This window comes from Simochromis diagramma, unplaced genomic scaffold (genome assembly GCF_900408965.1).
Source record: "Simochromis diagramma unplaced genomic scaffold, fSimDia1.1 OVJJ01000293.1, whole genome shotgun sequence".
Taxonomy (NCBI): Eukaryota; Metazoa; Chordata; class Actinopteri; order Cichliformes; family Cichlidae; genus Simochromis; species Simochromis diagramma.
In genome coordinates this window covers 2,840,854-2,853,759 of record NW_024386801.1, presented here as the reverse complement: position 1 = coordinate 2,853,759, position 12,906 = coordinate 2,840,854, and the positions used below count along the sequence as shown (strand labels likewise).

General features: G+C 39.3%; 1 protein-coding gene across 1 annotated transcript in view; it reads left to right on the top strand.

Moving 5' to 3' along the window:
• The window catches only part of LOC120729491 (neural-cadherin-like), a 106,180-nt gene that overhangs the window by 41,022 nt on the left and 52,252 nt on the right, over positions 1-12,906 (top strand). Inside the window, exons 2-4 of the mRNA XM_040025116.1 lie at positions 3,722-3,919; positions 11,123-11,348; positions 12,259-12,463. Of these exons, the coding sequence (XP_039881050.1) occupies positions 3,722-3,919; positions 11,123-11,348; positions 12,259-12,463 (629 nt within the window). The remainder of the gene's footprint in view (positions 1-3,721; positions 3,920-11,122; positions 11,349-12,258; positions 12,464-12,906) is intronic.

Below are 12,906 nucleotides of genomic sequence, written 5' to 3'. Positions count from 1 at the left end.
TCTGGGATGAAAGTGCCTGCATGTGTATTTACATGCTTAGCGTGTCAGCCATTCTGAGCCGAGCAGAGTCCGTGGTGTGCGGCACCGGAATCCCTGAGTTAATAGATTTTTGTCCCCAGTGCTTTTAGCGTGTTGATCTCCTGCTGATGGCTTCACACTCTGATTTAAGCACAGAGATGGGGGGGTGTGGTGGGCGGCTCTGAAAAGAGCCTCCTTAACACTGCAAACATTTGGCTAATGTACCTCATTACTTCCCCTTTGAGCTGATTTTCATTTTCCATTCACTTGCTGCTAAAAAAGCACCCCTGAAATTCCACGTCTCACACGGGCCATTGATATTTATGCTTGCAGACGCAATTTGCATAATTCCACACAGAAATATTTGTATCTTAATTTCTCCCCTCGATGAGAGTACAAGGAACAGGGGATGCATTAGAAAAAACCGGTTGTTAATTATACTGTGTTCTGTCTTAATTTTCTCCTCTCACGGTCCGCTACTGTATGTTTTCTTTCCAAACATAGATTCTCCCACCATCTTTTGTTGTGCTACGCTGTGTGTTGTGCTTCCCCTGTGCTCTTGTCTCTGCAATGTTATTTGGCGTTCTGTGCTAACCATCACACAATGCTCCTTCTACCACGCTGCCTCCTTCTTCCCTCTCTATGTCTCTTTCCTTCTCTCTGTAGATATTTGTGTTTCTGTAGCTGTGCCTCTCTCCTTTACTCTGTTTCCTCTCATCCCCTTCCCACACACCCTCACTGTCCTTGTACTGTGGGCAGTGTATATGTGCACAGAAGCACTTGAGACAACTTTTTTTTCATACAGGCAAGCCACTTAGCAGCTTTATATAGCAAGTACCCAAGGAGAGGATTAACAGCAGGAAACATCAACAGAATGGCTTGCAGTGATAGAACACACATGCATAATACTGCACAGACGCGTGCGCATTCACTTGGAGCTACACCATTGTACTTACTGAGCCTTTGCCAACCACACATTGCACCTCTGCCATCCAACTTTTTATGATACATTATTATGTTAGTCATCCAGCATATGCTCTTATCCATATGGGATTCTATTGTAAAATATAGACCAGCCTTTCATCACGCTGGGCACAGAAAGCATATTTGACATTAAAAGATCCAGTGGAGCCTGTGAGCCCCTGCCCATTATTTGATCACATCTTTTGTCTTGGTCAGGTAAGGCAGCTCGTGTCAGTTTGGTGCTCACAGGGCATCATTCACAGCATCTCCCTATTTAGATCAGAGAGGAGTCGCATGCATTTGCAGCCTCGGAGCATGCGGCGTGCACTCTCCTTTGCCCGTACACACGTATGGACTCTCACCTTGCACACGCAAACGCGTACACACATACAACACAAACACACTCATACGCACTTACTACTACATTCTTCATTATCATTCCAGAGCTGATAGGCTCTAATTATCTGCCTTGGCTCTGATTAGTCTCTCTGTAACAAGCTAATTAGATGGAGCCTTGTAAAATCATCACCACCATTACCACAGAGACATGCCTGGGAAAGACACCAACAAGCAGGAGGCGAGGAATGTGTCTTGCACCACTCCCCGCAAAGATTTGATAGTCAACTAAATGTTAAGTGCTGGAGCTCTGATTTCTTTTGATTAAGTGCCTTTTAAACCCGTCTACTTTGCAATAGAATCTTTATCCTTTCTCATTATTCATCACGAAAGGATTGTTCCGTCTTACAGAGCAGGATGATCTGGCTTAAAGCGCATAAATTGCCGCTGTCAACATTTTAGGAGATAGCATCTGAACATTGATTAGTTTCTCTGCCCCCACGATACAGTGGCTATTTATCCAAAACGAACTATCGTCAGATCCCAGTCAGAACTTTCCTCTCCACAGAGCAACTTTAAAGCCTGAGCAGAAAGCGAGATTAATTCTCTCCTCTAGCTTCTTCCTCTCTCTGTTATTATCCCTCTAACAATCCTTTTAGGAGCTGTCACACACTTTATAGCTATTGTGTTTCAGTTGTGAACACTCACGAGCTAGTATGGAGTGTAACGTTGCATTTTTCATCAAAACGCATCTTAACTGTAAAAGAGTTCCAAAAGAAATAGGAATTGTGATCTCCGCATCCACCTTCTCTTTTCCAACTCATTTGAGCCAACACAAGGTGCTGTCAAATATTTTCATGCAGTTTGAAGACTTCATACCATTTGCTGTGTGCATGTACTCATTAGAGGTATATAGTTTTACATTATCAGCTATAATAGACTTTGGAAAGACATTGTGTTGCAGAACATTATGGAAACCAGCTAGGTAGAACTGCTTTATACAGACAGCACATCTGTTGAGGCAGCCCTCAGGTAGTGAAAGGATGCGTCGCACACTCCTGCTGCTTTTGTCTTGGATTAAAAAGTACATACATAGCCCGTGGATAGAAACATGAAACCTTTTACATAATGGGATTTGAAATCCATAGTTACTTTTAGCCTTTAGGTAACTCACCTCTGTGCCTAAGTGTCCATGGTGTGTGTTTGTGAGAGAAAGACAGGAAGATAGAAAGAGACATGCAAGTGTGTGTTTGAGACGGGATTGCTTGCGCATGTGTGGGTTGTGTTCAGATCTGTATGTGCATGCATTTGTGTGTGTCAATGTGTTTGTCCTGGCAGGGGGGTTTTTCTTTTCTGGGGTGAGGCAGATGGCCTCTGTGTATTGCAGTCTACTGAACTGTTTGGCACCTCTTCTGACATATTCCTTCATGCCACGTTGACACAAGATCACAGCCAATATTTGCGAAAATAGTGTCTTAGCCTACAATTCTGTGACTTGCTCCACATCGCAGGAATAGATTCTGCAGAAAATGTGTCCTAGATTGGGGCCTGTGACAGTGTCGCGAGTTTTTCTTGTGAACATTGTTTCCAGATTGTGTCATTGTGTTTAATGTGGATAACGATCCCTTACTATCAGTTCCAGGAAAAGTCACGCTATGCTTCTGTCATAGAGACACAGTTTTACACCGCCTCTCCTTGGGTGCTGTTGTGCTCTCTTGCTGTCTGCCCCGGCTTAGGTTGAGCGAGTTGGTAATTGGATTCCTGGAATCTTCTTATTCACTTCAGTGAGGCACTGTGCAGGCGACAAAGTGCCTGCAGTCGTGAGGCATCATCCCCACGCCCCTGTGGGAAGATCAAGGTAGCTTTACCCTAGACATGGTAGATGAGACAGTGGCTGAGGCTCTCTCCCATGGGAACCAAGGTGTCTGGATGCTTGGATGGAAACCCTGATGGAGAATGAATGGATGATGTCATATCCACCGTCCTCAACCCTGGGGCCAAACATACCTCCTGACATCCACTTACAACAATTTCCTGAGCTTCTGGCAGCTATGGTGTAGCAAAAGAAAGTGGAAAGATAGCCGTTAAATTACTAAGTTAAAGATAGTGTGGTAATTGACTTTGACCAGACCTCTGAGCTGAATTGAGACTGTAGCGGTATCAGTTTCACAGTACAGGCACAGAAAAAAACCCCCATTAACATTTAGTTTAATCATGCAGTCCTGGTTTTTGCTATCTACTGGAGAGGATGCATATCTCACATACCTGTACCCTTAGTTGACTCTATGCTTGTTGGCGCTTCACATTCCCCTGGCAACATGTCTCCCTGCTGCACACTCAGTTACATGACAGCTGTCACTTTTTGTAACCAGAGCTCCATCACTATCTCTGCACTATCCTCCAGGCCCAGACTGGTACCTGAACAAGGTGAAGTTGAAGATCACTGATGTCAATGACAACGTCCCTGAGTGGAGTATGAAGCCGTACCCTTACCTGGCTGTCGTATCCCCTGAGGCCCCTGCGGGAACGTTTGTCTACCAGCTCCAGGCTCATGATGGGGATGAGGGTAAAAGTGGAGAGGTGGAATACTTTTTGTCAGATGGTAAGCTTTCTGCTGTTCACACACACACACACACACACACACACACACACACACACACACACACACACACGCATATAGAAGGGAAGTTGTATTAAAATAGATTGTGTTGTTGTTAAAATAAGTTGACAAGCTATAGAGACTTGAAAATAAATGCAAGTAGTCAGACACCAGTTCTCAGACATGACAGCCAGAGGCATTCACACATTCATTCACACATTCATTCATGCATTTATAGGTTCTTTAGGTGTCCGTTAGATTCTCTATCTCTCTGTCACCCTATTTCTTTTTTCTTCTGTATCTCTGTCAGTCTTTCTTTTTCTACACACACATACACAATCACAGCAGTCAGACACACACACACACACACACACACAGCCAGAGGCCTTCGCACATTTGTTTATGCACTTATCATGCACTCTATCTATCTCTCTAATTCTCCATGTTGCATACGCAGAGTAAATTCTGCAGACACACACGCTAAAATACTCATACACGCATTTGGCTGTTGGAAGTCTGCCATAGTAGACCCCCTGGTGGTTGAGGGGATAGAGGTTTGTTCACATGTCAGAGATTGGGGGATGTGCTAATCTTGCCAATGGGGCTTTACAAAACACTACTGACTTCCCTCTGACTCGCATTAGTACATCGCACAGCTTCACGTTTTGACTTTAAACCACAAATACTACAAAGCGGCCCTTGTCTTTGTCTCGCCCCTTGTCTATGCTGAGAACTCATATAAGCAGCGACATTTGTCAAAGCAGCTAACATAAACTTAAAAGAACTAGATAAAAAAAAAACAGTAAAAAAACGACCCTCTTATCCTGTGCTTAATTTTAAAAACTTGAAGATGAGATGAGATGACAGTAGCCAGCCTTCAGTTGATCAGTGTCACCCTGATTGACCCATTTTTTTTTAGTATTCAACGGCAGCAGAAAAAGTAAAAAAGTGCCCTCCAGAGTTTTTTGCTTTTGGTTTTTTTTGTATAGAAACACTTGGTTATGTTTACACGCAGCCTTCCTCATCCTAATGCATGGTGTGCATCCTTGTGGTTTAACAATAGTGTTGGACGGATTTTTTCACCCATCTTTTTTAAAATATTTAGAGTCTTACATTGATTACTTCCATGTTTACTTGCTAGCATTCTTCCTTCACTGCCTTTGGCACACTGATACCTTTGTTGATGCATTGCTCCTACTGGCTGTCAGTCTGTGGAAGAGTGGGAAACCAATGGCAGGATGATCATAACAACAATGGGACTCACTAATTAAAACATTTCTCCATAGCTGCTAATTAAAATTTCTACAAACACCACAGTCAGACAAAAATGTTTTATAACTTAAGGAAAATAGAAATTGAGTAGCTCGATGAAAACTTAAATTGGAAAGTAAAAGTAGCCACTCGTCAGTATAATTACTAATGTTTAGAAGGTGAAAGTCATAACTAAGAATGTCTAAAGAGTATATAAAAAGGAGTTTGGTCATACGCTATATTTCTCACAATCCTAACAAATCTTATCAAACCTGTGTAACCACTGCCTGATTTATTCCTCTGATCCCAAAACCTCCATATATTTCCAAAATAATTTTAAAAAAAACCCATCAATAAGTCATTAAGGCATACTGCTGAAAGGGAGACATTTCCTTTGTTACAATAAACATTAGCACCGTGGTTCATTTTGAGTCATTCCCATATGCATTGTTCTGTTACTTCATTGTGTATTAATACATTTTTATTGCTTATTTTATAGCTTTTTTTCTGTGTGATTTTAAAAATCTTTGTATCCAATATTTACAAGTTGGCTTGGTTCATATTATTAAGTCACATTATTGAGAGAATTAAGAACACGGTGTTGGATTTGGCATTTTATAACATTTGTCAGCAGCCTGAATATTATAAAACTTATTAATTACTGCAATCCCCAAGGCATAAAGTGGGAACACTACATAAAATGTAAATTTAAACAGAATGCAATCATTTAAACATTTCATAACCCCTTAGTTTATTTACAGTTAAACAAGGCTAAATTAAAATGTTTAAATGTAGATAATGTACCGTTTTAATAAAAAAAATAAAGCCATTTTGGCTTTGATGGCAGCCGCATGTCTCAGTTACGTTGGAACAGAGCCGTGTTTACCGCTGCGTATCATCTCAAGTGCTTTAAAGGAAGGTGGCTGAACTTCTTTTTGATTTGTGAAGACGTTTCTTATATCATCCAAGAGGATTCTTCCGTTCTGAACTGAAGAAGACTGTATGATAGAGCTTTATCCTGTATTTGTGGACACAGTTTGGAATGGCACACTGTGTCCATAAATAGTGATTTCTGGAATCTTCCTCGAGCACATGCAGTGCTGGCTGCGAGCTTGATGATCCTGAGGACTGATTTTCAGCTTGCACACATGGGTTTATCCAGAATTTTGGAATTTTGTGATGATATTATTTACTGTAGACGAGCTAGATGATGAGATATTCAAAGCCTTCACGAGATTGTGCTGACAAACATTATTCTGAAGTTGTTCCACAACTTGTAGATGCAGTGTTTTGCAGATTAGTGAACCTCTACTGCTCTAAGATTTTCTTTTTATACAAGAATTTAATCATAATTTATTTAATTACACGATGGTCATCCAGATAGTACAACACAAAACACAAAGTGCAAGATGTGCATGTACCTTCTCATTCCTAAACTGATCCTCAGTTCCATTTCTGACACTTGTTTGTTGCAAACAACAATAAAACAACAATTATTCCTAACCCCCATTTATATTATTAATGACCAATTTATACCAGAATAAAATAAAACATATTTAAATAATTTAAAACTGTAAGGTAAGATGTAAGGTCAATAAATAAAAAGTCAGCTGTAATTTAGTTTCTAAATTCCACAGAAAAGATTTTCTGGCTATTTTTTTAATATGAATATTTTTGAATATGAAAAATCGCTCTTTACAATTTAAAATGTAGCGCTTGGAAAGGCTTCTTTGTCAGTATAAGCCTTGAGAACAAGCAAACTACTGAGGACCAAGGCTGAAATTTCAACTGGCACTGCACTGCCGTCAGTAATGGAAGTCATATCAGTGAGACCTGACCTGAACCAGTCATCAACTCTCACCGAGCAGAACCGGTGCTTTGACTTTATATATATATATATATATATATATATATATATATATATATATGAGGTTTTTGATGAGCCACCAAATATTCCTGGCCCCTCTATTCAAGCTTATCGTCATTTTGAGCACAGAGCTGCTCTTTAGTTTTACACGGTGTTCTTTCAAAATAATAAGTGAGGGAATGCAATCATCACTTCATGGCATCTGGGGTCCCTAAAGGATCTGTGCTTGGTTCCCTTCTCTTCTCAGTATGCTGTGATTCTGACATCTAAATGTGAAGAGCAAATATACACTAGAAAAATTTGCATTTCCTGCGAAAATGCAGTGTGGATGCTTAAAGCTGAAGCTGCATGCAAAAAGTAGCTGAAAAAGCTGAAAAGTTGCAGAAATGCGTGGGGACCTGGCAGAAATATATAGAAATACTATAATTTAGCAGAAATACTATATTAAGCACAAATCCTATAAAAAGCAGAAATACTATATTAAGCACAAAATCCTATAAAAAGCAGAAATACTATATTAGGCACAAATCCTATAAAAAGCAGAAATACTATAATTTAGCAGAAATACTATATTAAGCACAAATCCTATAAAAAGCAGAAATACTATATTAGGTACAAATCCTATAAAAAGCAGAAATACTATAATTTAGCAGAAATACTATGTTAGTCACAAATCCTATAAAAAGAATAAATACTATAATTTAGCAGAAATACTATATTAGGGCACAATCTTATGAAAAGCAGAAATAGTATGATTTAGCAGAAATACTGTATTTATCACAAGTACCGAAAACTACCAGAAATACTATGATTTAGCAGAATAGTAATAACTTACAAAATTACAAATATGGAGGCATATTGAAACACAAATGCACAGAGGGACACACAAACACAGGCTCTAATCCAGTCAACCAGTCTAACTATATTCAATTTAAATCCTACAATGACATGCTGCCAAATAAGGGCAGGGTCCTCTCTCTCCCACTAAACACACACACACACACACACACACACACACACACACACACACACACACACAGAGGGAGAGAGCTGCCGAATTTAAATCCACCAATCAGAGTGGCTGTTTACGTTTTCCCGCCAAAACAGGTGCATCCTTTTTACACACGCAGGACAGAGAGGCACAGGATTATTGCAGCCTATTTCTCATAGTGACGACTCCCCTCAAACAAATGACCATAATTTCCTAACCGTAGGGGCTAGAGCGGTCATTCTTACACCGTTTTGTTCAGAAGAGATGGGGGAATCTTCCAGTGTTAACAATTTATCATTAAAATATGAATTTTTAGAGATATATGACATGGATGACTTATTGACTTAGAAGCCACGAATTCCCCAATATGCAAATTTGAATGCCTGGAGCCCACATACATGATTGGCTGGCTGGGAAGCTGTGCAGGCCCTGATTTGTGGATTTGAATTCCTCAGCCCTCAGATATGATTGGCTGGCTTAGAAGCCATGAAGGCCCCAATATGCAAATTTGAATGCCTCAGGACACATATATGATTGGCTGGGAAACCGTGCAGGCCCTGATTTGAAAATTTGAATGTCTAAGTCCTCACAGAGGATTGGCTGCCTGGGGACCTGGCAGAAATATATAGAAATACTATGATTAAGCATAAATACTATAAAAAGCAGAAATACTATAATTTAGCAGAAATACTATATTAAGCACAAATCCTATAAAAAGCAGAAATACTATATTAGGCACAAATAGTATAAAAAGCAGAAATACTATAATTTAGCAGAAATACTATGTTAGGCACAAATCCTATAAAAAGAATAAATACTATAATTTAGCAGAAATACTATATTAGGCACAAATCTTATGAAAAGCAGAAATAGTATGATTTAGCAGAATAGTAATAACTTACAAAATTACAAATATGGAGGCATATTGAAACACAAATGCACAGAGGGACACACAAACACAGGCTCTAATCCAGTCAACCAGTCTAACTATATTCAATTTAAATCCTACAATGACATGCTGCCAAATAAGGGCAGGGTCCTCTCTCTCCCACTAAACACACACACACACACACACACACACACACACACACACACACACACACACACACACAGAGGGAGAGAGCTGCCGAATTTAAATCCACCAATCAGAGTGGCTGTTTACGTTTTCCCGCCAAAACAGGTGCACCCTTTTTACACACGCAGCACAGAGAGGCACAGGATTATTGCAGCCTATTTCTCATAGTGAAGTGACGACTGCCCTCAAACAAATGACCATAATTTCCTAACCGTAGGGGCTAGAGCGGTCATTCTTACACCGTTTTGTTCAGAAGAGATGGGGGAATCTTCCAGTGTTAACAATTTATCATTAAAATATGAATTATTAAAGATATTTGACTTCTAATGCACCATAACTGAGCAGAGCGAAGCAAAAACTGCTTTGACTTGCCCTCAAACAACGCTTTCTAACTCGAAATCTATTTGGAGTATCGATATCATTCTTTCACCGTAAGAGACAGCAGGCTTTGGTGAACAATCATGGAAACTTTCAGGTCTCTGTGGAAATCCAACAAAAAGTTAGGACGAGAGAAAAAAGTGGTTCATTTCCACAGTTTGAAATCTGAAGAAATCTGAGCGAGGGACAAATTTCCTACCCTCAAACAAACGTAATTCATGGCCAAATGGTAATAGGTGAGAAAGAAATTCTTGAATTGTGAGCGTCAGGGGTGTCTGAAGATATACCGGGACAAGCCTCATGTCTTAAAGTCGCTTCGTTAAGGAGATATGACGATTCGAATATGCCTCTCATTACAGAAATCCAGCGATGATTTTGAACAAGCTCTCCATTGACTTTATATGGAGAGTTTTGAGACCTTGTGTTGGTCTGAGGAGATTTGCCAAAATTCTATAAATCCCACAACAATGATAGTGACATTTTCTGAAAGCCAGCAAAAATACCTACGTTTTGATGTATAATTTGTGGAAGTTGAGTGAAAATTGAGCAAGTAGCAAGAAGTTGTTCGGACATGAAGTGAAAATTGCAAAACCTTCAGTGACACACTGGAAGCCAAGAGCATAGCAACCATAACAACGCATGTATTTTGTGAAAAATCACAATTGTGCAACTCAAAACTTTAAGAGGCATAAAAGTAAAACAGTAAAAGATTTGAAAAAGCTGAATCATACCTGAATAGCCCAATAATTTGTGAACATTTTAAAGTTTGAATGGTTGTTCTAGGCGAAAGTATGAGGAAGTAGTTATGTTTCAAAAACAAGTAAAATTTAGCAGAATTTTGGAAGTTTTCCATTCATTTCAATGGGACAAATTAAAGGAAAAAAGTGGAATATTTTAAAAAGTATAATAGTAATAAATAGCAAAAATGATAGCAGAAATTAGCAGAAATAGTAGAATAGTTTAAAATTTGAATGGTGAAAATAGCACAAAAATTGTGGAAGTAGTTAAAGGACGAAAAACGGAGCAACTTGAAGAATAATAATAATAATAATAAAGAATAAAGAGAAACAGGAACTCAATAGTGTGGATGCTTAAAGCATCCACACAATTAAGGTACATACTAACATGCTTTATAGTAACTAAGATGTAATTTTTAAGAGTTTAAACTGTTTATGATCTGAATTCTTTTACACTACCTTCAATTTCCTGTCATTAGTTCATTACTTTGGTCCAAAGTGTCTGTGAAATGAAAAATGCAGTTGCTGTTAAATATCTATCAGACTGCCTAAAAACAAATAAGAGTTAAAAATAATTGAAGTTCTTGTTGACAGTGAATAAACTATCAAATGATTTTAATATAAGTAAAAAGTCCAAAAATGATTAAACGTGACAACAGTTGTTGACTATTATGATTAAGGAACTGCACAGAATGAATAAAATTAAATGTGTTTATACATAAATCATATTTATTAATTCTATTAGAGCTTAACAGATTGTATAAATCTTAATTCCACAAACACAGTAAGACAGAAATCCCTTTCAAAAGGCTATTCAGGAAACATTTCTGTGTTTGCATTCAGGCGATCGCCCGTGCATTGGTTTGGATCCAGTTGTGGAAAATAATGTCATTGTATTTCCCTGTAGGCGGTGATGGCTGCTTTGCTGTTGACAAGAAGACAGGCCAGGTGGTGACCACAGGGCTGGTACTTCAGAGGGAGAGGGAGTACTTGTTAAGCGTGGTGGCCCTTGACGGCATGGGGAGCCGCAGTGCCCCTGCCATGCTCTCTGTGGTGGCGGGAGCTAGAGCGCCGCAATTCACCAATACAAGCTATGCCATCTCAATACCAGAAAACACACCTGAGGGACAGCCGTGAGTACTGCCTGTGTTTGCATCCTCTTATAAACATACTCAGGGATACGTTCCAGCTGCGTATTAGGAGCAAAATATCATGAAAAATGCTTTTCTTCTTCTTCTGTGTTATATTCATTCTGTAAAGCCGAAATTATTATATCTTTACAAATCATTTATTGTTAAACACATATGCCAGGCCTTTTTAGATCTTCATCTGTTGCCATCTGGTTATCAGCAAACACTTTGTGTCAGATTCTTCATTGCTGCCTCGGTATGTTTAATTGCCCAATACTGCAAGCACAACATTAAAAATGCAACAATATAGAAGACATATTTTTAATACACTTAATTTCTGTAAATTAACAAAGACTAAGATGAATGCAGGCATGAGACGATGTGCTGTCTCACGGAGTGACTCACATGAGGACAGTTACACATGCAGACTTTAGCATAATAATGTAAATCACTGAAATTCCAGTATGTATAGCTCTGCTATGACATAAGCTGCTGACATAAGTCCTACAATAATGAATGCAGACATGCATAAAAACACACAAAAGGTGTCAGATCTCAAGCATAACTTGTTAAGAATTTGTTAATAAATATTCATTTGTTCACAGCAGTGCACTCAAGCATGAACTGACTTATTATCATCACACACTATTAGGGAATGCAAACTCTCTTCACTGTCAAAACAAACACTGATATCTACATAATAGTATCATATTATTACACAGAACTGACGATCACTGATTGACTGTGTTTATAGCACATAGCCAATGGGCCATACAATAATTGATTTCATTACAGCACAGTGCTGATGTAGGAGAAGAGGATTTCGATTCTAATTCAACAAGGCTGCAGCTAAAATCAAACAATAAAGACTCTTTTTTCCATTTCTTTTAATCGCTTTCTCTTTGTTCTACAGCTTCCTGGTGGTGTTTGCCATCTCCTTCCAGAAGCAGCAAATCAGCTATAGCCTGCTGATCAATCCCAGTAGCCTTTTTAGCATTCAGCAGGAGACGGGGGAGATCAGCCTGACCAGGACACTGGATTATGAGAATGACCAGCGACGCTACCTTCTGATGGTGCGAGCCAGTGAAGAGCCAGGCAGCCTCAGCGCTGCAACAGAGGTTAGTTTAATTAGACAGAGATACGGGCACTAAATAGGAGCTCTGTTGTAATCTGAGGCCAAAGCTGAGGTCCGCTGTGATGTTTGTGACTGCGACTCAGGCATTTACTATTACTTTGGAGAATTAAATGAAATAACAAAATATGTTCTGCTGTTTGGATGATTTTGTCTGTCGCGCTCTCCCACTGGACTGCCACAACGCTCCGAGGCAGGCAGGTTTTCATCGAAATAGCTCATAACGGTTAACGACAGTGACCTGTTGACATCACACTGCTTGGCAATAACCACAAAAGAGGAGCAGCATAGTTTGCAACTGTCTACAGCAGTGGCACGCCTGAATGGTTTTTAAATGTTAACAAGTAGACTGGTGACCCAAGTGAAGTTTTGTTCTGCGGTTTCACTCTTCGCCTTCGTGTCTCACACTAAGTGCTTTTTGTCAATTGT